Here is a 26,648-nt window from a genome sequence, read left to right on the forward strand (position 1 = left end):
GGTTGACATATTGGATGTTGTCACTTAATTGAGAAAAAACACCCACTGGCGCATAATAGCTAGACCTCGCATTATCTTTATCCAACCTCAACGGCTCAACATGGGGGCATTGAGTTCGTCCCTGGCCCCTGGCTCTCTGAAACTCTTTGCCTCTCTCGTTTTCAAAACCCTGGATTTCTAGGGTTTATTTGTCTGTCTGGCATCACCATGAATCGATAACTCTTGGGATTCGCCCAAGAAAATGGCGAACATTAACAACAAAGACGAACCAAGCAATGCTCCTCAGCCAGATCGGTGGTATAACCTGACCCTAGGTTCATCTTTTAGAGATCATTCATCTACCAAGTTCTGCACTTTACGATGTAAGTGATTCATAGAAACGCAAAAAATTGAACCTTTACAGATTACCAGGAAAAAAAATTACCGTATTGTAATTCCAAATGAGTTTCTTCATTTATCCCGATGTTATTACAATATGCCGGATGACAATTCCTCTATTTCTGTTCTTTAAATGATCCAGATGAATTTAAGCCGGCATCAATCGATAAGACTCAGCCTGGATCACTCCACAAGAACAAGGAAAATAGAGTCACTGTAGAATTTCATAACAATCAACCTGGAAAACCCAAAGTGACCTTTGAGGGCAGCAGCGAGGTTTGCAAGGACAACGATGGAGTACTGTTCTTTGACGGCGAGACATTCCGATTAGAGAGGCTGCACCGGGCAGTGAAGCGGTTGAGGCATCTACGACAACCCGGAGAGTCTGTAGCTGCTGTGTCCGCAGCCGCTTCAGTAGGACCATCCGTGGAATCTCGTTCTCCTCCGCTTGGAAAGTCGACAAAATCACAGCCTATGAATAAAAATATAGCTCCCCCGGTACAGGTGAATAATGGATCTTAAGAACCTTTTTCCTTTTGGTTTTGCTTTTGAAATTTTATCTATTGAAACAAAAAATTTAGGATCGTTTACAAATTCTGAAGTGTTTACAGATGTCATTTAAATTTAAGAATTGGGATTAGATTGAGTTCAGTACCGTTGTCTATTTTAGTTGCAAAGTTACTTTCGAGTGGAAAACATATTTAAGTAAAAACCTGAGGAATGGTTTTATTGCATTTGTTTAACATTTTCTCAACTTGCAGATACATCCCAAAGTCTTGCAGCAGAGTACCTTCTGTTCTGTTGAAAGTGCTTCTAGTCTAGATCAACCAAAAAGAAAAAAAAAAAACTATGCTAGATTAAGTAAAAAGCATATTGCTGCTTACCGTTATTTTATATTATTATCTGTAGCAACTCCCTCACCCCCTTCCAAACTTTGTGAATACTTTCATGAACAACAGATAGAATGAACTTTTACTTGTGTTTTACCTTAGTGCATTTTTATATAATTGTTTTTGGGCTTGGTATCCCTCGGAACAAAGGAGCTGAATTAGTTTAAAGCACAGAAGTGGGAGATAAACACTATGCATGTTCATACTAAGCATGGAGTTTCAATTTACAAATGAAGACATTGCTTTGTGAGGTGGTAAATCCAATTGATTACTGTTAAAGGGGGATTTTAAAAATAAAAAACATTGATACCAATCATGTGAAGAGTGATCAAGCCAAGTGCATGCTAAAAATAAGGTTTTGATTTTAAAATGACCTCTTTCCTATTTGAGTTACTAATTGGTAATTTAGAACAAAACAATCAACATCGATAATGAGCAAAATGATAAGGCTGAAGGCCAAAATTGCATATACTTTTGTTTCAGCAATGACTTTGCATGTTCCTTCTTGCTGGTACTCAATTACAGATATGGTGTCATTCTCAGTGGCTATCCTGTTGGACCAAGCTTATTCTTTCCCAAACATGCAATTATAGAGGGCATAACTTCATCTTGTTCTTAGTGGGCACTAGCAATGGTGCCTCTTGTATCCTTATCTACACTGTTCCAATCCATAATAGACATTTCTACATGTTACTTTGTAATTATTTTTAGGGTTGACCCTTTTTCAATGCCCTGTGCATGTAGCCATGTACCAATTACAGGTACCTGAATATTTGCTGCATGCACTTCATGAAAAGACAAGCTCTAAATGTAATTTTCACTATAGACCATTGCCAGTGAAAATTACTTTATCTCTCATCCCACCATCCAAAAAAAAAAATGTATAAAGGAGAAGAATAAAAAATAGGTTTGTAGAACTTCTTAACGTATTAATTATCAAAAAAAAAAACTTCTTAACGTATTAATGCTTTCCTGATGGACCATGGCAATTATTTTTTCCCCAACATACCCTTTCTTATGTCATACTCTCATCTCATACAATACTTTCAAGGAAATTCAGTGGTGCTTCTAGGATCCATTTCTACATAGAAGTGGCCTTTGATAGATACTAATTCATGCAACTTTTGAGGTCCTTGCCAGCTTTCTTATGCATGTACCATTTACTGGTATCCTGGTTATCTGCTATATGTGGTCCATAGATGACAGCTTCTCAGTTTCTATATTTTCATTATGACCATCAAAACATAAGCCAGAATAAGCTTGATTTGGTGTTTGATTTTCCCAAAAGACTGTAAAAGAAGCATAGAAATTCTTGTATATTAATCCATTCTCGTGTTTAAGTCTTACTATGATGTTTCTCTACTTATTAACTTATTTCTAGGTTTTTATGTGTGTGTATTTATTTATATATATTTGAAGAAGTTTATCTATATTCTCACCTCATGTAGCTTTATTAACATGTGACCCGAGTATGCAGAAGCCAATGTTATGACTTGTAGCATTCTTATTTTGTAATGTGGTATCTGTACACATCTAGGCATGTACTAGTGCCCATAAAAGGGAAAAGAGAAAACATAGAAGCTGCCATTAAACATAAAAACCTAGATTTTGTTTTTTGTTACTCCCATAGGTGCTTGCTTAATTGTATATTTACAGCATGTGATGCATGGATAACCCAAACACTTGTGTTGAGATTTTACTAATTTGCTTGATCTTGGAATTAGGAATTTAGAAATGCCTGCTAATCTTGTTGATGGTCAAACAGTGCATATCTATTTATTTATCAAAAAAAAAAAAAAAAACAAAAACAGTGCATATCTATTTTGCTTGTTAGATGCCATGATCTCATCTTAGTATTTTTTATCAGTATCTTATGTCTGTATTTGTTGTAAAATACATCTCCTGAGTCCCGGTTTGTGCACTGATAATTAGAAATTCTTTTGTTGTGCCATGATGATACAGGTTGAGGTGGAACGAATTGACATTGGTGACTCAGAGAGCCCAGGTTTGTCTTCTATTGCTGATATGCTTCTTTATTGACATTTTTTATTCAGTAAACAAGTTTTTTTTTTATCAATAACAGAAACTTTATTAAGATTTATGAAGCTTTAAGTACAATAAGGGGGAGATAAAGAGTCTTATCTCCCCATCAACAAATTACAATGAAAGGAGATTAAAAATTAGCCCAAAAAATAGCCTCCCTATTCACCCCTTGGTTGGCCAAGCCATCTGCAAAAGAATTAGCAATCCTTTTCATCCAGCTGTATTGTATCTCAATGCCCCTACATAGCCATAAATTTTTTTTTCTTTTATTCAGTAAACAAGTTCTTTTTCCATTTTGTCTTTTATGCTCGTCTGGCTTTATGACATTTCTGATCTAACCAATAAGTTGATTGGGTAAGGTTTATATTGTAGAATATAACATTATTACATCCTCTTTTCAATTATAAAAAAAATCCTCTTCTTTAAGGGTTGACATTTTTCTTTTAATTGCAAATGGTGAAATTTAAGGGTTGACACTTTTTTTTTAATTGCAAACAGTGACTTTAAGGGTTGACACTTACGAAGCAAAATTGAAAAGATGAACAGATTCAACAGAATATACTATTCAAATTGCTGTCAAAGAAACCTCTGATGTAGGATACCTTTAGGATGATAAAATCCCTCAAAAATGTAATAATGAATAAATAGAGAATTGCTGGCTTTGTATTCTCTTGGCCTGCTAGCTAGGTTTTTTGGATACTATGGAGTTTCTTAATGAAACCAACTCGGTGGCTAAAACCCTTCCTAGAGTTACATCTGATCACTGCCCTGTACTATTAGGTCAAGATGTTCTAGGCTTTGGCCCTTGACCTTTTAGGTTTGAGAGCATGTGGCTAACCCATCCAAATTTTGAACGAAGGGTTGGGGAGTGATGGAATGAAGATTTGAGAGGGGTTAAGTGGAAAGGTGTAAGGTTCCACAAAAAGTTAAAGAGACTAAGAGCAAGGATTAAAGAGTGCAATCGGGAGCGTTTTGGAAGGGTAGAAGATCAAAAGATTTCTTTGATGTCTAGGATTGATGAACTAGACTCCAAAGAATCCCAAGGAGGTATGAATGAGCAAAAAGGTTGTTGAGAGGTAGGTTAAAAAAGGAACTGGAAGAAGTTCTCCTTAGAGAAGAGATCTCATGGAGGCAAAAGTCAAGACACAAATGGATCAAAGAAGGGGATACAAAATTTTTCCATGTGTTGGCTAATGGGAGGAGAAGAAAAAATTATGTGGCCAAATTAGAAGTGGATGGGGAGGAAGTCACAAATCAAGATGAGATAGCAAAAGTGTTGGTGGATCATTTTAAATCAATTGTAGGGAAGCCTCTGAATAATAGACCAAGGTTGGAAGGTCTAGATTGGCCCAGGCTGTTTGAAGAGCAAGCAAGATGGTTAGAGAGGATTTTTGAAGAAGAAGAAATTAGTCATGCAGTGTTTTCAATGGATAGATCCAAAGCCCTTGGACCAGATGGCTTCACATGGCTTTCTATCAAGATTGCTGGAATGTGGTAAGAGAAGACCTTTGTGTTGTGTTTAAGGAATTTGAAGTTAATAGCAAAGTAAGCCCTAGAGTTAATGCCACTTTCATAGCTCTAATCCCTAAGAAAAAAGAAGCAAAAACCCATAAAGATTTTAAGCCGATTAGTTTGGTAACTAGGATTTACAAAATCTTGGCTAAAGTGTTATCATTGAGGATTAAAGTAGTGCTACCCTCCATCATTAGTCAAGCACAAGGAGCTTTTGTGCAAGGGAGACAAATAATCGATCGGATTCTAATAGCGAATGTGTGAAGGATATGAGAAAGTCCAAAAAGCAAGGGTTTTTTTGTAAGCTGGATTTAGAAAAAGGCCTATGATCTGGTGGATTGGAGCTTCTTATTAGAAATCCTAGGGTGTTGTGGTTTTGGAGTCAGATGGTGTAATTGGATAAAGGGATGCATAAGTTCTTGCCATTTTTCGGTTTTGGTTAATGGGGTAGTCAAGGATCTTTTCCTAGCTCTTAGAGGTTTAAGGCAAGGTGACCCCCTTTCCCCTTTTCTTTTTACCCTAGTTGCAGATGTTTTTAGTAGCTTGATCTCTAAGGCAAACAGGGAAGGTGTAGTGAGAGGTTGGAGGATAGGAAGGAACGAGATTAGGGTGATCCACTTACAGTTTGCTGATGACCTAATAATCTTTTGTGAAGGGGTTGATAGAGAACAGTAAGTAATCTCAAGTCTTTGATAGAGTGCTTTAAGAGATTATCAAATCTGAAAATAAATTTGGAAAAGAGCTGTGTGGTGGGAGTGAATCTGGATGAGAGGACCCTTGAGTCGGTGGCTGAGTCTTTAGGTTGTCCTATTTCCTATTGGCCTTTACAAGGTCTTCCTCTTGGAGCCAACCCTAAGGAGAGCACATCTTGGGCCCCGGTTTTAGAAAAGTTTGAGAAAAAGTTAGCCTCGTGGAAAAGGAACTATATTTCTTCAGTTACCTTACTGAGGGCTTCCTTGGCAAATCTGTCAATTTATTATTTCTGTGTTTAGGATTCCGGTCAGGGAAGCCAAGCAACTAGAGAAATTAATGAGAAATTTTCTTTGGGAGCCAAGGGAGGAAAAAAAGGATCACTTAATAAATTGGGGAATAGTGTGTACGAGGAAAGAGGAGGGTGGATTGGGACTGGGGAATTTAGTTTTGAAGAATAAAGCACTCCTAGGAAAATCTTTGTGGAGATGGTCCTTAGAACAAGAGAACTATGGCATGAGGTGATAGCTAGCATACATGGCAGTTTGGGCAATGGATGGGATGCTGGTGTATCGCGTCGAGCCACTCTGGCAACTCCTTGGAAAGCAATTCAGAATATTCTTCATCTTTTCCTCAACTGTATCAGGTATGATGTCAATTCTGGTACTTCTGTTTTGGTCTGGGAAGACATCTGGGTGGGCAATTCTGCCCTTAAGGACAGTTTCCCTTCTTTCTATTCCATTTCTTGTTACAAGGGTAAAACAATTTCTCATTTTCTTCCAACATCTAATTCTCCATCTTACTCAAGTTGGGACTTTGGGTTTTGTAGGTGTTTGAGGGATCATGAACTCTCTTGTGTTTCAGACATGTTGCCACTGCTTGGAAGTGTTTTTCTGGACCTTTCTAGTTCTGGTGTGAGACTTTGGTCTCCAAACCCAAAAGGTTACTTCACGTGTGCTTCCTTTTTTAAGTCCCTTTGCTCTCCCTCGGGACAAGTGGTCTTCCCAGCTAAGGAGATTTGGTCTAAACCTGTACCTCCTAAAAATATTATGTTCTGTTGGGAGGTTTTCTATACTACAGAAGAGATGGCCTTCTATGTGTTTGTCTCCTAATTGGTGTGTACTTTGCAGGGCTATTGGTGAGGATTTCTCTTACTTACTTTTAACCTGTCCTTTTTATATTGCTATTTGGGGTTGGATCTTTGCTTTGTTTGGTTGCAGATGGAATATGACCACAGCCATAGATCAGATCTTTGATCCTTCCTTCTTTGTGTGGCCCACAAAAACCGGTAAAAGAATGTGGAGGAGCATTAGAGCTGCTGCTCCGTGAACAATTTGGGAAGAAAGAAATGCGAGGATATTCCAAGAGAAGGAGATCAATGCTCAGAATGTAAAGGATTGTATTTTGACCAGGGCAATCCACTGGCTGAGATCATTAGATTCCTTCGAATTATATTCCTTTGATGACATGTGGAGGAACTGGAGGGCTGTGGCTAGTAGTAGTAACAGAAAGAACAGGGTACCAGATGTTTGGGTACCCCCTTCAGAAGACTGGACAAAGCTGAATTTTGATGGTAGCAGCCAAGGAAATCTGGGGCCTTCAGGGATTGGTGGGGTGCTGAGAGATAAAGATAGTAACATTTTAGCTTTGTTCTCAGGCTCTGTGGGTATAGGAGACTCTATCAAAGCTGAGCTCCTAGCGGCAGTACAAGGCATTCAGGTTGCGGATCAGTTAGGTGTTCAAAATTTGATAATTGAAGGAGACTCCATAGTTGTTGTGGGTTGGCTAAAAAATCCAGATTCAGTGATCTGGTGCTACAGGGGTATTATGAGGAAAGCTAAATGGTTCTCAAGGAACATGAATGTTATTTTTCAGTGGGTGGGTAGAACAGCTAACACCATAGCAGATGGGTTAGCTAAACAAGGGGTATCAAGGGAACAGTTATTCTGGGCAGCTTTGTAAATTTTTTTGTTACTAGTCTGAGGTAGTACATTGTTGCTATTGTGGGGAGGTACCAGCTCATGCCCCTCCTTTGGAAAGGCTGTATTGTAATATCTTATTGATTTTATTGAATAAAATTTAATCATTTATCAAAAAAAAACCAACATGGTTACTTATCCAAATAAATAAATAATTAGGAAAAGATAGAAAAATAAGATGGAGGCGTCACACCTCTTTTCCTTAATCAAGTAGCATGTGCAGTAGTTTTCTATCATGATGTTATAGCAGTTGTTTTCTTGCTAGATAAGTGGGGCATTTATATGCTTCACTTTAGTTACAGTAGTTGGTAGGATCTCTGACTCGTTGTAGCAGATAACTGGGATCAAACCCCTCTGCCACCAGGGTTGGGGGGTTAAGGGAGTGGGGGATGGGCTACCCCCCAGGTTGTGTAGCTCCATGAAGACGAAAAAAAAAAGCATATAAAGAAGTCAGTCAACCTTGACTGCTGTAGCATATGAAACTAAACAGGTGGGCCAAGCAGGATGGACTGACTGCACAGTGGCAGAAGCAGCGATTAGTAAGGTGGCCCTCCAGGGAACCAAATGGAAGTGTGCTTTGAGAGTCAAACCTGATTACCCAATACTGCCTAACAAAAGAACAAACAAGAATAAAGTTACCCTTTTCTACATTTCTAAATGGTAAATTACATTCCTTCTCAATAGGGGCCATTGCTTGGTGTACTGGTAAAATCTCTGGCTGAAAAACATGAGAATTCAGGTTCAAGTTTGAAAGGGTGTCACTTTGGGCAAAATATTATGGTTAGGGCCCAGTCCACCCCTCCCAAGACCCAAGATAGCTAGGACCAACATTGGGTAATGGCCTTTTTATTTCCATCCTTATCAATGCCTGGGTATCTATCCAATGCGTTCTTTTTAATATAAAGCAGTTCACTGAACACCAATCCAATCTTGACAAAGAAAAGAAAAATACAAGCAACTGTATTAAAATCTGCCATTGCTCCAAACTTAGCAAAGCCTTAAGTGGAATCACACCAAATAAGAGTTTTTAAAGCATCAATTACCAAAGAAAAGAAACTAAAAGGCATATGTTTAATCAATCTTGTTGTACTCCTTTTCAACATTATTTTGGACCTTAAGCATCAATAGTGTGAAGGCTCCTAATCATTCACCAACTCATATCTATAGTTAGAATGACTTGAAAACTGACTAAAATCCCTACAAAACCCTCTCACTCTAAGGGTTGCTTTATTGACCCATTATATAGTATTATTCTCTACAAGTGTCTATACAGAATCCAGTGTCATATCTATAATTTACTATATAATACTCTAGCAAATTCAAAAACTACTGGAATTCTAGTTGAACTTAGATAACAATGATAGCTAGATACATGTACATGCCTAGCGAACCAGTAGGTTATGATGTACTTGATATGACACTGGATTCTGTATAGACACTTGTAGGGAATATTCTTTGTCATCTTCTTCCTCCTGGGTTACCTCAAAACTTTTGGGGTTGGGTAAATTTTTGGGGATTTCTTTGGAAGGTTCGGAAACGGAAACATTAAAATATATAGAAGAAGTGGAACAAAGGATTCTGTCTGAAAGAGGAAAACTGGCGGCTAGAAAAAGAGGGGGGGGCTTCTTCAAAAAGAAACAGAGAATTGTTGAGGTTGACCTGGGGGCTTAATGATAAGGTGGGTAGTAGTGGTGGAACTCCGAGAAGTCACAAATTATGCTTTTGCAAGAACTAAGCTGGAAGTTTTGGAGGCAGGTGTAGTGAGGAGTGTTTGGGGGGAGGGCCAAGTTAGATAGAGGGCAAAAGCAGCTATCGGAAGTGTTGGGGGATTATTGACAACTCTGGAATCCTATGGTCTGTCAACTTATATCCTTTAAAGTTGGGAGTTTTTCAATCTCAGTGATTCTGGAATTATTGGATGGGAATCAATTTCAGATAATTAATGTCTATGGTCCTTCAGTAGTTCGATTACCGAATCTATTCTGGGAGGAATTGGTTAACATGAGAGGCTCTTTATCATGTCCGTTGGTGATAGGAGGTGACTTCAATGCTACCCTATCTTCTGAGGAAAGAAATTCAGGAAGTAGAAGAACAAGGGAGATGAGCCTGTTTGCTGAATTCATAAACAAATTTGAGCTTTTGGACCTTCCCTTAGTAGGTGCACAGTTTACCTGGACAAATAATCAGGAGATTCCTACTCTGGTAAGACTGGACAGATTTCTTGTCTCAAACTGGGAGGAGATCTTTCTGGATTTTAAACACTTGGCCCTTTCTAGGTCTGTTTCAGATCATACTCCAATTCGGCTAGTTTGTGGGGACAGGGAAAAGGTAAAGACTCCTTTCAAGTTTGAGAATTCTTGGTTTGAAGAAGATGGTTTTATCTCTATGCTGAAGTCAGTGTGGAGTGATTTCCTTGTGGAGGGTACTAGTTCTTTTACCCTTGCGAAGAAATTGGGAGCAATCAAAGAAAAGGTCAAAAAATGGAAGGTAGAGAAAGGTTCTGATTTCGCATCTGAGAAAAATACTTACTTGAAAACTATTTCAGATATTGATAAGACAGAAGAGGGGGGTCCAATTTTGGAAGAGTTGAGAATGAGGAGAATCCAGGCCAAAACAAACTTTGACAAGGTGACTGTGAAAGAAGAAATTAAATGGAGACACAGAGCCAAGGTAACCTGGCTAAGGCTAGGTGATAGAAACTCTCATTTCTTTCATAAAATGGCAAATGCCCGAGTGAGAGTTTCTTCAATCAGTAAACTGGAATGGGAGGATAGAGTAGGGGAATCAGTTGCTGAAATCAAATCCGTAGCTACCTCTTTCTATAAGAATCTCTATAAGGAAACCTGGGGCAAGAGGCCTTTTCCTTCAGAGTTAGCCTTCAAGCAACTAAGTTCAGATCAAATCAGCTTCTTGAGAGACCTTTTTCAGAAGAAGAAATCAAGTCAGCAATCCAGAGTTTGGATGGGGACAAATCTCCCGAGCTGGATGGTTTGTCTAACTTATTTTACATCAAATGTTGGGAATTTATTTAGTCTGATTTGTTGAAGGTGTTCCTGGACTTCCATAAAAATGCATCTTTGCATTAGAAGTCTTAACACCACCTTTATCTCTTTGATCCCTGTTAAAATAATTTAGTTGCTAATGTTAGGGCCTGTTTGGCTAATTAAAGTGTTTTTATTTCTTTTTTCTTTCTGTTATGTCTGTTATTGTACTCAGGGGCACAAGGGTCTTTTCCCTTGTTATTTCTGCCACCTTATATATATTAAAATAAAGGCTGGCTCCGCCAACACTGTTACTTTGCAAAACCCTTCTTTCTTCCCTCCTCTTCTCTCCTTCTCTTCTTCTCTTCTCTTCTCTTCTCTTCCTCCTAATTCTGGCAGGCCATACTGTCAAAATGGTATCAGAGCGGGAATACTGATTAAAGAGAGCAGATCGAACAGACTAGCAGAACCTGGGCGGAACAGAAATCTGATTTGGGACTGAAAAAACAGCTACAACTGGTACAGTTCTCCCTGTTTTTCTCTTCTTTACCCTCCTTGGTCATCTGATTCGGGACTGAAAACCCTATGAGTCTGGGCGGCTGAATGTTGTCGAATCTGTGTACCCCCTGTTTTTTTTGGATCGTGTGATTCTGTTCATGTGTTAAGACAACTGTAGGTCAAAGATGACTTGTCTTCTCAATGGTTTGATTTGACTATAAGTAAGAAGGATCTCTCCTGCTGATTAGTGGCTGTTAGACATTCTGGAAATCTGGTAGATTGGGACTGTTAAAACTATGCAGGTCTAAAATCTGCCGAATATTACCTCTGTTTTGTCCGGAATTTGGTACTGTTTGTGCTCAACCTAGTTGTTAAACCCAAGTGTGTGGGTGTGAACTGAGTGGAGCATTGTTTTGTGGAGTAAGGAGGGGTCCTAAGTCCGGTGTTTGGGACTGATTTACTGTTTGACCATGTCGACTGAGAATTCTGCTACTTCCGAGATTTCAGGAGCCACAATGGAGTGAGTGGGGGAATGGATATGAGCTTTCCCATTGGCTGTTATTCCCTTTGATGGTCTGAATTACCTTGAGTGGTCTAGGGGAATAAAAATCTACATCACTGCTAGGGGGAAAATAGGATACATCAATGGGAGAGTGAAGGAGCCGAAGTATGGAAATGCTGAGTATGATAGGTGGAACCAAGAGAACAGTATGGTGATGTCTTGGCTCTTGGTTTCAATGCTGCCACAAGTAAGGAAGACTTTTATGTGGGCTGAAAATGCTTGTGAGATATGGGAACAAGCGAAGTCCACCAATTCAGAGCAGAGACACTATGCCAAGATATATCAACTACAAGCTGAATCCTCTACTTGCAAGTAGGGGGAGAGGAGTCTCTCGATGTACTATTCTGATTTGACATCAATATGGAAAGAACTTGATCACTATCAGAATGTGAATTGGAAGTATGATGAAGATGCAAAGGCCTATAAGTCACTTGTATCTCAGCAACGAGTGTTTGCCTTCCTCCTAGGGCTGAATCCGTCTTATGAGTCCATCAGGGTGCAGATCTTGGGTAGTAAAGACTTGCCATCAGTTCAGGAGGTTTATGCCTTGGTGCAGTCAGAAGAAAGCAGAAGAAGTGTGATGAATGGCGTAGAAGGGGAGTCAGTTGCCCTAGCTGTCTGGGGAAACTCAGATACAAATGTAGGAGGTGTTTTTAAAAAGGGCGACCCTAAAAAAAATCAGATGATAAGAGAAAGCTTTGGTGCACTCAGTGCTAGAAGACACGACACACGAAAGATACATGTTGGGATCTTCATGGAAAACCTAAATGGGCACAGGATTTGGGTAAGAAGTCAGCACCTGATCAGGGCAAGAAACCAGGCCAGCAGAATCAAAAAAGTTATAACTCAGCTAATATGGCATCGACAGAGACTAGTCCTTCGGTAACTCAGGAGAGACATCCCAGTTCTGACCCTAAGGAAGATATTATCAACTCCTTCTGTGAACATTTGGAATTGTATGGTAGGACTCTCTGCCAGATGGATTCTGGGCCTACTCCTACCTCGTTTGCGTCTACATCAGGTAATGCCACAGCCTTCCATGTGTCATCTCATACTACTGATTCTCCTTGGATTATTGACTCCGGAGCATCAAATCACATGACCGGTAAGTCTAATTTGTTTCAGACTTATCTGGGAGAGATAAGGTAAGACTGATTGATGGTTTTTTTTCTACCATAGCTGGCCGAGGCACCATACCTCTCCCACTTGGCCTTACTCTTTCTAATGTACTGCACGTTCCGAAGTTACCTATTAATTTGCTATCTATTAGTAGTCTGACTCACTCCTTGAACTGCTCAGTCGCTTTTTTTCCGTCTTCATGTGTGTTTTAGGATTTGACCTCGGGGAAGACGATTGGTAGAGGAAGCATGGTGGATGGTCTCTACATGTTGGAGAATAATGCTGGTCTAGTGGCGACAGAGTCCACGAGTTCGTCAAGTGAGAGTCAAGCCTATTTATGGCATAGTCGTTTAGGTCATTTTTCTTTTGTGTCGTTAAAAGTTATGTTTCCAAAGTTGTTTGAGTCCTTGTCAGTGAGTCAGTTATAGTGTACTTGTCAGTTGAGTAAGCATTGTAGAAGTTCTTTACCTTTACGAAATAAAAGATCTGAACTTCTATTGCATATTGTTTATTTTGATGTTTGGGGCCCTGTTACTCTACCTACTGCGGTTGGCTATAAGTACTTCGTTACCTTGATTGATGATTATTCTAGATACACTTGGGTTTACCTTATGCGATCTCGAGATGAAGTGCCACAAATTGTGAAAGATTTTCAATGCATGGTGTTCACTCAGTTCCAAACGGAAATCCATATCTTCCAGTCGGACAACGCGGAGGAATATTTCCATAATGATCTCACGAAGTTTTTTGTTTTGAGTGGGCAAAGCTCTTGTGCCAGGACACCCCAACAAAATGGTGTGGCTGAACTGAAGAACGGTCACCTTCTTGAAGTTGCTCGTGGCTTATTGATTCATATGAATGTGCCAAAACAGTTATGGATGGATGTAGTCTTGTGTGCGACATATATCATCAATCGCTGCCCTCTCAGCTACTAGAGTATATGGCCCCACATCAGCTCTTGTTCCCTACAGCCCCGCTGTCCACCATTTCGATGTGTGTTTTCGGGTGTTGTTGTTTTGTCCATAACCTGTCCCCTACTCATGGTAAGCTTGATCATCGAGCTATTCCTTGTGTTTTTCTTGGATACCCTTTATCTCAAAAGGGGTATCGTTGCTATGATCTCATTGCTCGCAAGTACTATGTTTCCATTGATGTCTCATTCTTTGAGAATCAACATTTTTTCTCGGTTTCTCCTCAAGGGGAGAGTAGGGTTGAGGAGAAACAGGTGACGACTCAAATTCAACTACCTCCTTTACCCCATCCTCTTCCATTCCGGGTTTTTCATTGTCGCCATAGCTAGTAGAGTTCAAGAGCCGTGGAGCTTGACACTATGCAACCAACATCATTGGATTCACCCGAGGTAGATCCGTCTCATCAGCCAGGTACACTTGCTCCCATTGATATATCTGCTCCTTTAAATGTTGATTCACCTGTCACCAATGATCTTAATATTCCTATTGCTAAGAGGAAGGGTGTTAGGTCTTGTACCACTAATCATCCTATCTCTAATTTTGTGTCCTATGAGCATGTTTCGTTGTCGTATCGTGCCTCTCTCTCTTTTGTGGATAGTGTCTCCGTTCCTAAGACTGTGGCAGAAGCTTTGTCAAAACCTGAATGGACAGATGCAATGTAGGAAGAAATTGATGCTTTACACAAAAATGGCACTTGGGAGTTGGTAGACCTTCCTGAAGGGAAGGAACCAATGGGGTGCAAGTGGGTGTTCACAGTGAAACACAAGGCTGATGGAACTGTTGAAAGGTACAAGGCTAGACTGGTAGCAAGAGGCTTCACACAGGTATATGGAGTGGACTATGCAGAGACTTTTGCTCTAGTAGCCAAAATGAACTCTATCAAGATTCTTCTTTCCTTGGTAGCAAATCTTGACTGGGATCTTCACCAATTGGACATCAAAAATGCTTTCTTGAATTGTGACTTGGAAGAGGAAGTGTACATGACCCAACCCCCAGGCTTCTGTGCCAAAGGCAGTGAATAAAAGGTGTGCAGGTTAAAAAAATCTCTATATGGTTTGAAACAATCACCTCGGGCTTGGTTTAGTAAGTTTCATTTAGCAGTTCAACAAATGGGGTTCAAACAATGCCAGTCAGATCATGCTCTATTTGTGAAAAGAGATGAAGGTAAACTTGCAACCCTTATTGTGTATGTGGATGACATAGTGATCACAGGAGATTGGGAGGCTGAAATCCGGAGACTGAAACAATTGTTAGCCACTAAATTTGAGGTGAAGGATGTAGGCCCCTTATGATGCTTTCTTGGAATTGAAGTTGCCCGCTCTCACAAGGGTATGTTTATTTCCCAATGGAAGTATGTACTAGATCTACTAGAAGATACAAGCAAGTTGGGGGTAAAACCATTTGATTCACCTATTGAACCTAATCACCATCTGGGAGACAGTCAGGGAGAGGTTTTGAAGGATGTAAAGATGTTCCAAAGAATCGTGGGGAGACTTTTGTATTTGTCTATTACCAGGCCTGATATTGCCTATGCAGTGGGTGTCCTTAGTCAATTCATGCACAACCCTTGGACAGCTCATTTTGAGGCTGCAGAGAGGATCTTGAGATATCTCAAGAAGTTTCCTGGAGCTGGTTTGTTGTTCCAGAAACACAATCACTTAAAAGTGGAAATATATACCGATGCAGATTGGGCAGGAGCAGTCAATGACCGAAAGTCTACCAGTGGGTATTGTGCCTTTGTAGGAGGAAACCTTGTTACGTGGAGAAGCAAAAAACAAAGTGTGGTGGCTAGATCCAGTGTTGAAGCAGAGTATAGAGCGATGGCTCATGGGGTTGCGGAAATCATGTGAATAAGAAATCTGTTAGGTGAATTGGGTTTCGCAGTAAGAAATCCTATGTCACTCTACTGTGACAATAAAGCTACCATCGATATTACTGCTAATCTAGTTCTGCATGATAGGACGAAACACATTGAAGTGGACAAGTATTTTATTAGAGAGAAACTTGAAAATGGAGAAGTGTATACACCATATGTCAGCTCAGAAGAACAACTTGCAGATATCTTCACCAAAGGTCTCCATCATGTGCGGCACAAAGATTTGTCTGACAAGTTGGGCATGATTGACATCTATGCTCCAACTTGAGGGGGAGTGTTAAAATAATGTTAAAATAATTTAGTTGCTGATGTTAGGGCCTGTTTGGCTAATTAAAGTGTTTTTATATTTCGTTTTTTCTTTTTGTTGTCTGTTATTGTACTCAGGGGTACAAGGGTCTTTTCCCTTGTTATTTCTGCCGCCCTATATATATTAAAATAAAGGTTGGCGCTGCCAGCACTGTTACATTGCAAAACCCTTCTTTCTTCCCTCCTCTCTTCTCTTATCTTCTTCTCCTCTTCTCTTCTCTTTCTCTTCCTCTTAATTCTGGCTGACCATACTGTCAAGAATCCCAAAAAGTGGAAGGGGCTATAAATCTTAGGGATTTTAGGCCCACTAGCCTCTTGAATAGCTTCTACAAAATTCTTGCAAAAGTGCTGGCAATAAGGATGAAACAAGTGTTAAGTAGAGTGATTTCTAAAAATCAGTTTGCCTTTGTCCTATGGAAACAAATGCTTGATTCAGTCCTTATTGCAAATGAGCTAATTGATTCAAGATTAAGGGAGGAATCTCCGAGCCTGACAATAAAGCTGGATATACAAAAAGCGTTTGACCATGTAAATTGGAGGTGTTTGGATCAAGTGCTTGAGAAAATGAACTTTGGTCAGAAATGGAGGAATTGGATCAAGGTATGTATGTCCTCTTCCAAATTCTCAGCGTTGATCAATAGTCAATCTGCGGGGTTTTTTGAAAGTTCGAGGGGTCTTAGACAGGGGGACCCCCTTTCCCCTCTGCCCTTTATTTGCATATCAGAGCTCCTGTCCTAATTTTCCCTTAAGACAGCAGCCAATGGCTTGTGGGAAGGTTTTGCTATTGCAGTTTGTTGATGATACTCTCTGTTTCCCTGATGCCTCAACCGACCAGTTTGAAGTATTACTCGGAATCCTTTGCTGGTTCGAAGTAGTCTTAGGTCTTAAAGTAAATCTCCATACAAGCAAAACCATTCCAGTGAGCCCCGTTCCAAATCTGGAATCCTATGCAAGATTGATGGCTTGTTAGGTGGACTATCTTTCGGGGAAGTACTAGGCCTTTCTTTAGGTGCTGAGTGTTATTCTTCTGCTATATGGGGTCCAGTCATTGAGAGAGTAGGAAAAAAATTGGCCTCGTGGAAGGCCAAATATTTGTCTATAGGAGGGAGAGTGACCCTTATCAAAAGTACACTTGCCAACCTCCCTACCTACTTCATGTCCCTGTTTCCTATGCCATCTAAAATTGCAAAGAAACTTGAGAGGTTGTAGAGAAATTCTCTAGAGAGGATGGGAAGAAGAGAAGAAAATGCATCTTGTGAATTGAGACCAAGTATGTCTTCCTAAGACCGAGGGAGGTTTGGGCCTAGGAAGGTTGAAGGTGGTAAATTTGGCTTTGTTGAGCAAATGGTGTTGGAGGTATGCTGCAAAAAGGTCCGCTTGGTGGAGGTCCTTAATTGCCTCAAAATTTGGGGTGGATTGGGGAAATTGGAAGTCTCAAGATCCGTTACCAACATGGGGTTGTTCGGTTTGGAAAGGGATTCTTAAGTATCTTGCCAAACCAAGTGGTTAATAGGGAAAATCTGCTTTGTAATATGTTCTTTCCTTGGGATGCCTGTAATAGTTTTCATTATCTTGTTAATAAAATAATACTAAAATTATATAAAAAAATGATAGATGGAAAATGGACTTTCTTCTCTTTCTAATCCTTTTTGAACCCCCTCAACCCACCCTGCGGCACATGTGAAAAAAAAATGAAATCCTCCTTTTTTCCTCCTCTTGAGGAGGTTTAAGCCTCCTTGTGCTCGGGAAACTTATGCCTCTTGCGTTCTGAATTACTCCTTACACCTCTAGGCAAGATTCAAAGTATCAATACATATCGACTGATATGTATCATATTGGTGAGTCGCTGATACGCAAAATAAGGGGAGTTTCGAGGTAAGACCTGTTTCAAGGGGTAATCAAGCCTTCAACTGACCCCCTCCCCTCCCCAACCTAAACATGCTTGAAAAAAACTAAAAAAATAAAAGCGTGTTGATACAAAATCCGATACGCCAAATTGGGCGTATCGGAATGTATCGATACTTTGAACCTTGTCTCTAGGTAGTGGATCACCTCATGTCATGTCTCCACATTTTAAAACATTGGTTAATGCCACCCCTTAAGGTGTTTGTTTTGAATTTTTTGCATTAATTTACAATATTACCATTTGTCATGGGCCCATGGTCATGGTTTGCTATCATTTGCTAGGGGTGGATTCGAGCCAAGCCAAGCTGAATATCTGGTTATTTGAGCTTGGCTAGACAGAAAAGTATAGGTTCAAGTTCAGTCTCGAGTTCATTTACAGTAGAGACATGAGATTGAATTTGGTTTGAATCAAAAGCTTGTATGTTCAAGCTCAATAGTGTGCCAAGATTCATATAAAATTAACAAAAATTATACATGTAAAAAATTGTTTATCATTATATATATTTAAAAATATTTTATATAATATAAGCTTGATTAGCAAATGAGCTTACATATTGGGCTTGAGCTCTACTTGAAGTTCGATTTAAACTAAGCCGAGTTGAACTTTTCATGAACTGAGCTCAAATAGCTTGTGAAATGCTTGGTTTGTGTTCACCTCTACATCTGCCTCAGACTCATGAGGGTAAGTTCATAATACTATGGTAATGACTAAGAAAGAAGAGAAAAGCTAGCAAAAGCCATTGTTTGAATTACCCAATAGGCCAATATCAATCTTCCAGTGGTGGTATATGGTATTATGTCAACATGTGATTTGGTAATTAGCAAATGCTACAGATGTTATATAACCGCCTAATGGCAACCATATTATGACATTGTGCAAATTGTGCAAACGGACAAGCAATTGTTTCTAGCCTTGTACCTTGAGAATGCATATTGTATTTGCTGTTGATGGGCAATGAGGAATCCAAATAGTTTGTTTTGTAGTTCAAAGCTATAACTTCCCCATGGTGTAGCTATCTAAGTTAAAGGTTCTTGTAGATAGCCGTGTAAGAAAACTCATGATTTGTATTATTTCTTAGACATACCATCTCGTGTAGACAAAATAAAATTGTTTTCACCATTTGTTTCCAACTTCCAAGGTATTCCAATTATTAAAAAATAAATTATCTGAGTTAGTTGCCTTGTCTATCTTCATGGACGATCCTTGAGTGCTCTTGTGGTGACATAACCATTACAAATTGTAAGCAGGCATTGTAAGATACATATTGCCTGGCTCTTGACAAAATGCTTTTGTCTTCACAGGCATTAATCACAGCAATTGACTCAACTAGATAACTTTTTCTTTTAAATGAGTAAGCATTTTATTAATCAGAAAATAAGAGTTACAGGCAACCCAAGGAGAGGCACAAGATGTGGCCTTTCCTTTAAGCTTGATCACATAATTACAAAATCAGAAGAACATAATTACAAGGTAGCCCAAAATAAAGAATCCCGAGAGACCCCCTGTTTAGCAAGTGAGTCAGCCATCAAGTTTGCTGATCTGCCTTATCCACTGGACTCTTAACTCTCATATTTCTTGTTAGTCATTGAAAATAAAGACTCAACTAGATAACTTTTTGTAATGAATTGGAATGCATTGGAAACAATACAAGTTGAAAAATGCAAGGATGCTTTGTAAGATGCATGCTGTACAAACTAATAATGACTGAAGACGCCATTCAGGTAAACAATTAAAAAAAACGATTCACTTATTTATTTGCTGAAATCTAAGGGGATTTCATACTCCAAAGAAAAATGTGAAAAAATCATCTGATTATCATGCCCCACACATTTGGAAGCAAGTTAATCATCTTTTGAACCACTTGAGGGAAAAGGAGCAAGCTAAGCTTCTTTGAGCAGCTTTCACTGAGCTGCTTTGAAGAAGCTACTAAAACCAGCTTCACTGAAAAGTCTATCTCTTGGCTGAATGAAAGCATATTTGGGCATTCCAAGTTTTTCACCAAACATAGCTTCTAGGCTTTCTGTGTGGGGCCCACCTTGCAAAGCTAGAAGCTGCTGCATGAAGCCCTCCCAAATGAGCACCAAGTCAGTATTTAACTTTTCTCCCTAAGCACTTTTTTTTTTTTTTTTCTAGTCATTGGCACCAAATAGAATGGAATGGCGAAACAGGACTAATGTATCTGATCCCATTCCCATATAGTTGGGACAAGGTTTAGATGATATGATGATGGTGACAACAAACTGTCTCTCAGAACTTTTCAATCGGATATTCAAACCTTGAGTTCAACTAAGATATAGCTGAGGATTTGTTTGATAGACTTCCACATCCTTGAATTCATGGAACAAGCTATGACCTCTAAATTACCACCACCAGTACAAGACACTTATCCTACTGGATGGGTAAATAACCATGTTTGGATCAGAATTAGGTAGTATGTAAAGCTGTTTTGTTCTTTTAATATTTCAGTTCTTAACCATAACTTATTTTCTTGATATAAGCATCTGTTATCCACTACAATTTCTTTCCCCGGGTATTCTTCTTTTTCTCAGATGGAATCTATCAATTAATGATTTCTTTCCCTCAAGGCCTCTGTTGGAACTGCCTTATTTTTTAGTTTTATACTTTTATCTAAAGATGTTAATATATACCAGGTACAAGACCTACTGGAAGGACAGTGGCTGATTATCCAACTGCTGCACCAAATCCACCGAGTGAGTCACCAGACCTGGAGGAGCACCTGGATATTGTCATTGATGATGAGGATGATGGGAGAACATCTAACAAGGGGAATGCTGCTGAACAAATGATCAATACTGTGCTTGGTATCAACCAGAATGACACGGATGATGAGATCGCTGATGTAGATGTCAGTGATGATGAGGCAGAAAAGGGCCCTAATGCCGCAGAGGCCTTGAGGGCTCAGGTGAATGCTGAAGAAAGAGATGAGCAGACTTCAAGTTCAAGTGGGAGCAGTGAGAGCAGCAGTGAGAGTGGAAGTGGGAGTGGGAGCAGTAGTAGTGACAGTGAAGCGAGTGATGAAGATTCGGTCAATTCTATCTGAAATATTAAAGTAAGGTGGGGTTAACTTTTATTTAAACACCCCAAATAACAGGTCTAAAGATGCAGCAAAAACAAAAATGTGCTCTGCAATCGCTCAAAAGGAAAAAATAGAAAAAGCAAGTGTTCCTCTATGTTAGGGAGCATATTTGGATCATGCAGGAATATTTGTGTAGGGTGCTTTAGTGATTTTTCCTTTCGGAGGATGACTCCAGGAGTTCTTGGTGGTTAGGTTTATTTACTTCATGTAAAAGCTATGATAGTGGTGTAAAATCGCATTCTTTTCATTAGTCTGCAAGATGAATGTGGGAATTCATTCAAGTTGGGGGGGGGGGAGGGGGGGGGCGGAGTATATAGAAATTGAGTTGTGGCTTCATTTTAGCTGAAAAGTATTGTTAATGAACTAAGCATTCTACATGAATTATTGTTATCCTTTCAACATTCATCATGAGAATCATCATCAGCGCAAAGATTGCATAAAACATGTAGAACAGTAGAAGAGGGGACCTTTTTGCCTACCAAAAAAAAGTACTCAGAGGCCCTTTGGGAAGACGAAGTTGCAAATTTTTGGCAGAAGGGTTGAGATCCCTCAAGAAAAATGCTGGACGTCCACCATCCTTGCCCCGTTGTCCCCCTTGGGCCTTAAACCTAATCATTTAAATTTTAAGAGTTCACATCTGTGCCCAACAATGCTCCACAGCACATCCTCACCTTGTATTGGGGAACATCTCCCGATAGCAAGTACGGGAGATGATGAGGCATCACTAGGAGATGTTCTCAATATAAGGTGGGAGTGTGATGTGGGGCGCAGATGTGAATCAAAATTTTAAAGGACAGCTGCCATTGACTGTGGCCAGGACGAGCAGAAACCATGTACGCATAAGATGCCAAGATGGCCCATCCTCTGTATTAGCCTTTAATATCTTCCAATTCAGGGTCTATACCCTAAACCAGCACCGACCAAGTGGTCAATACTCAATTGACCATACATCTTACCTCTGCACATTCTAGTCAATCCAGGCTGTACAATTTATTCATCAATTTTGTCGCTTAGAGCTATGCGTTAATTATTATCTTGCCCTGTCGCCACCCCCCTCTCGGCCTCTCCCATGTGTATTAGCAAAATTGCAAATACCTAAATGCCTTGTCGTAGCTTTTGGCTTCTTTCTATAATATTTCCCAATTATTTCCATTCCATAGATACATCATCTAGCAACTATTGCACTTGTGGAGTCATGCACAGTATCAGAATTTCTAGATGAAGGCATTTCTTTAAAAAAAAATTTGAAATTGTAATCCATATGATGGCAGCTGTTAAAGTTGGACGATGACTGCATTCTGTTGTACAAACAGCGATTAATCATGCAACCCTCTTATTCCTGCTTGTCCTGGGCAAGAGACCGAACCGTTGTGGATATAACATCACCAGATTAATCATTAATGTCATTGCCCAACAAACAGAAGGAAGATGTCAAGCAAAGGCCAAATCATAGTTTCTCATATTTTTGGTTCAGAGTTTAAAAATTGCCCATCATTTAGCCCTTTACAAATTGAGTTGCCAGGGCCAGGGAGTTCTTAGTTCTACAGAATCCAGACTAACCGGAGTAGCTATTGCAGCAACCGAAACGCTCATTGTATTCAGAAGAAATTATGGGGTCGGGTCTAGATATGCTTCTGAAGCAGCAAAGACACTATTTGAACCATTTTGGTCGGTGATCGATTATTGCACAGAAACTTATAATCACGCTCCAATTATATAACGACTAATCACCCTTTCATGGAGGCAAATGCTATATCGCCAAGGTTCTCTTTGAAATTTACAGTGGAAGTCCTTTTTGGCTGAAGCTTATATTCTTAGAGTCCATTTGATTTGCAGTCAGGATTGGAATTCGAAGTCGAATCAGAGTTGTCTATTCCCAATGTCTATTTGGTTGTAATCCTAGTAATTCCAATCATTGTCGTTTGATTTATTTGGAGTTGGATCGAAATCAATAAAAATATTTCAATTTTGTATTATTATTATTATTATTGTTATTATCATTATCATTTAATTATTTAATTATTAATATATTATAATTACTTTAATAATATTTTATTATTTCATTAATATGGGTTGGGGGATTTTTTGTCAAGAGTTCTTTACTTCTTAAAAGGAACTTGGAATCGCCATTCCATTCTGTGAAAAATCCCATACCGACCAAATAAATTGTTGGTGTGGTTCCGATTCCAGTCACCTATTCTAGGGAACTAAATAAACCCTTATACCCTGCTTCTGCCTCTTGGAGCCAAGGTTGTTTGGCTTTGGTAACAGGATTCATGTTTTGGCCAGTATGCTATCTTAAAAAGAATAATTATTGCTCTGATATGAAAATTTGTTATGGAAAAAAGGTGGGTAAGTATCTATTAATATTAACATAGCAAATTCTAAAGGGTTTCTTCCCAGATTTTGCTTGTTAACCAGCAGGCAGCAGCTATATATGCGCATGCACTATAAACATATATCAGCCATCTTTAGGGAAAGACGAACAGCCAGAATGCTATATTCTTCCATTAATTTTGATACTTTTCCCTAATTTTAACATCTATATCAGGAGTACGGATTTTCTTCATGGCAAGTCAGCAGTGATCAGTTCTGAGAGACAAGACTAAGGGTGTCAATGGACTGGTTTTGGATTGGATCCCATCCAATCTAAAATCAATTTGGACGGATTGGACGGAGCAACAAGACATATTGGGTTGGACCAATTTGATTCAAAATATTTATTAGATTGGATTGGACATGGTCCATCCGTAATAAATTTATATTGGATTTGGTTGGATTAAGCCAACATCTACTCCACTAATATAATATAAGAATATATGTGTCAATGGATCGGGTTTGGGTTGAACCAATCCAAATCAAAATGAATTTAAATAGTTTGGACAGTCTAGACATTGAATTGGACTGGTCCAAGTTAGTCTAAAACATTCGTTGGATTGGATTGGACCTGACCCATTTATAATGAACTCACATTAGATTGGATTGGATTGGACCAAATCCAGTCCAATTGACACCCCTAGACAAGACTGAGATAACATGGATAATTGTGGGTGCAATCAAACCCTGCATTTGCATGGTTGAAACTGAAAGTGGCACTGGTGCTGGCAGTTAAAGGTGCTTTTAAGGTTGTATACTTGTATTCACATTTTTGGGTCTGTTCTTTTTTATTTTTTAGGTTTTGAGAGGGGAAAGTTGGTCAATGGAATTTTGGTTCTACTGACCAAGAAACCCATGTTACTTTCTATTAGATTTATGTTGTGTCTATGGAAAATTTATTTTCTGTTTGGATAAATAACTTTCTCACCTGGGAGAAAGTTGCTAATATTTGATGGGACAAAATTGTCCCTTTTAATAATGACTTTTTAAATTTTATGGCTAAAATGATCATTATCTTACTTGCTTAGAAAATAAAAAAACATAAATAAATGCACTAACATGAATAAGTGTTTATTGCTAAGTTATTGCTGGTGCCTTTTTAACATTTCATGTAAGCTTAACATGAAATTAACATGGGAAAATCTATGATACTAAAAGACATGATATTAGAAGAACTTTTTGTAAGTTTTGTTTTGATACTATGTCTTTCTAGTATCATAGTCCAATAGCTTCAGTTATAAATTTTCTGGTCAACAATGACAATACAGTCAAAGGTTAATAATGAAAGTACAAGTAGGCATCAATTATACAATCAGTACTCAGTGAGCATTATTTGGTTAAAAAAACTAAATTGAAAATTTTGGTTTCCATTTTTTCACTTTGGTTAATTCAGTTTTAGGGTCTTCTGGTTACTGGCTTCGATTTTCATATTTAAAAATTCAGTTAACTGAAAAAAATTGAATTAACCGAATTTCATTTGAGATAAACAAATTTTCACCCAAAGAGATCCATCTTCATCCTTTATTTGGAGAAAAAAATTGCCAAAAAGCATGTTGAAGATAAATGCTTTTCTTATGCTTTGGGTAAGTCATTTCCTAATTGTTATTTGAGAGAGACTGGTGGGATATCTATCACTTTATAGTTGCTTTGGATACAAGACACTACTTATGACGTTAGTCCTCACGCTTTATTTGTGAGGGGGATAAGCACTTGGAATTCAAAATACAACGACCCCTAGTTTTGCTTATTTTGATAAAGATCTTCGTCGAGGTTGACAAATATAGCCAAAAGGGACTTAAAGCTTAATTAATTCAATGACAATTGCCAAATACACAAGTGGAGGTTGACAAATTTGTCAAATCCCATTTAGGGTGCTTTTGATAATGTGAACGGTTTTATTTCTTAAAATAAAACAACTGCCATATCAGCAAAAATAATATACTTTTGCCAAATCAGCAAAACTGATGTGGTATGCCTTTATTTTGTTACGTTGTCGAACAAACCCTTGATTTATAGTATTATAAGAATATGATAGCTCTGCATGCTCAAGATGCATGTAGGATTGTAGACAAAATAAAGACAAAATGGTGAAAATCTAGCATTTAATGCCTTGGAGCTGAAACTGAAAATTCAAATTCAATTAAATTGATTCAGCTTCTTTGAAGCGCTTTAGATAAGCTATTCAAAGAGGATGAATGTGTCAGTTCAAGTCCGGGTCAGGGTAGATACGGTGTGTAGAACCAGCCCTCAACCAGATACTAAAGGTCTGTTATTTATTAATGGGAATTAATAGGTCTGACCCCATTAGATCTGATTATAAATAACAGCCTTACTTTTAAGTTTAAGTTGTAAACCCTATAAATTGACAATAAACCTACAAATTTATTAAATTGATACATTTGGACATGATCATGATGTATAGGAAAGTTGGTCTATGGATAACTTTTTCCCATTGACCAATTTTTGTTCTTTTTGTATTAAATAGTGAGACCTACAGTAAAGTTACCCATTTTTTTGGCTAAAATTTATCCACCTCCTAGGTAGGTAAATAATTTTTTTACATAGGAGAAATTTTTGTAAAACATGATGGGACCATTTTGCCCATCTTAATATTTATTTTTTTGTGGATAGAAATATCATTTTATTATTTACCTGGGAATCCTGAAATTCAAAAGAACATGGACAAAAGCATTTACCCAGGAAGCATTTACTTGTAAGCAAGGTTCAAATTATTGGAAAGACAATTTTAAGATACGTATTGAGATACGCCTTGGATACGCATGTGTATCAAAAAAAAAAAACTAAGATACTCATAGATACGCTTGGAAATACTATAGATACTTTAATAAATCATAAAAATATATCAACAACACTAAATATAAGACCTCAATGAGGTGTATATACATTAAATTAATAGATTTTAATGATTTTATGAAAAAAATATATTATTGCTAATTATAATTTCATTAAAAATCCTATGCTTAACTATAATTTATAAATTATAATTCTTAAGTTTTAATGTTTTATGAGATGAGAAATACCCAACTCTCCTATCCAACCGTAAAACATGCATTGGTACAACTTCTATGTGAAAATATAATTAATAATTATTATTTATTATTCATTCCAAAAATTATAAAAAATAAATAAGCTATATAATATATTCACAAAATAGGTATTAAAGAAGAAATTCCAATTGTGGATATGATAGATCATCCGTAGAATTATAATATATTCAATCATTGTGATCAAATGATATAATATAATTAATTAATTATTTTTTAATTCTATAAAAATAAAAAACAATTATTAAAGAAGAAATTTCAATTGGTCTATGGATATGATAGATCATCCATAGAATTATAAAATGTTCAATTGTTATGATCAAATGATAAAATATAATTATTTATTATTTATTTTTTAATTCTAAAATATAAAAAATAAAAAATATATTAAAGAAGAGA

General features: G+C 38.2%; 1 protein-coding gene across 1 annotated transcript; it reads left to right on the forward strand.

Moving 5' to 3' along the window:
* The first annotated feature begins 57 nt into the window (after nt 1-57).
* On the forward strand, nt 58-21,213 carry LOC148855014 (RNA polymerase II transcription elongation factor). The gene is made up of 4 exons (XM_088941623.1): nt 58-362; nt 521-882; nt 3,231-3,273; nt 20,363-21,213. Exons 1-4 carry the CDS (start codon nt 242-244, stop codon nt 20,770-20,772), a joined length of 936 nt encoding a protein of 311 aa, XP_088797749.1. The 5' UTR covers nt 58-241; the 3' UTR covers nt 20,773-21,213.
* The last annotated feature ends 5,435 nt before the right edge of the window (nt 21,214-26,648 follow it).

The sequence above is a fragment of the Nelumbo lutea genome, chromosome 4 (assembly GCF_056320005.1).
Source record: "Nelumbo lutea isolate HS-2025 chromosome 4, American lotus-T2T, whole genome shotgun sequence".
NCBI lineage: Eukaryota > Viridiplantae > Streptophyta > Magnoliopsida > Proteales > Nelumbonaceae > Nelumbo > Nelumbo lutea.

Coding starts and splice junctions, on each gene's coding strand:
- LOC148855014 (XM_088941623.1), top strand. CDS start 242: ATGGCGAACATTAACAACAAAGACGAACCAAGCAATGCTCCTCAGCCA. Junction 363..520: donor CAAGTTCTGCACTTTACGAT/GTAAGTGATTCA, acceptor TAAATGATCCAG/ATGAATTTAAGCCGGCATCA. Junction 3,274..20,362: donor TGGTGACTCAGAGAGCCCAG/GTTTGTCTTCTA, acceptor AATATATACCAG/GTACAAGACCTACTGGAAGG.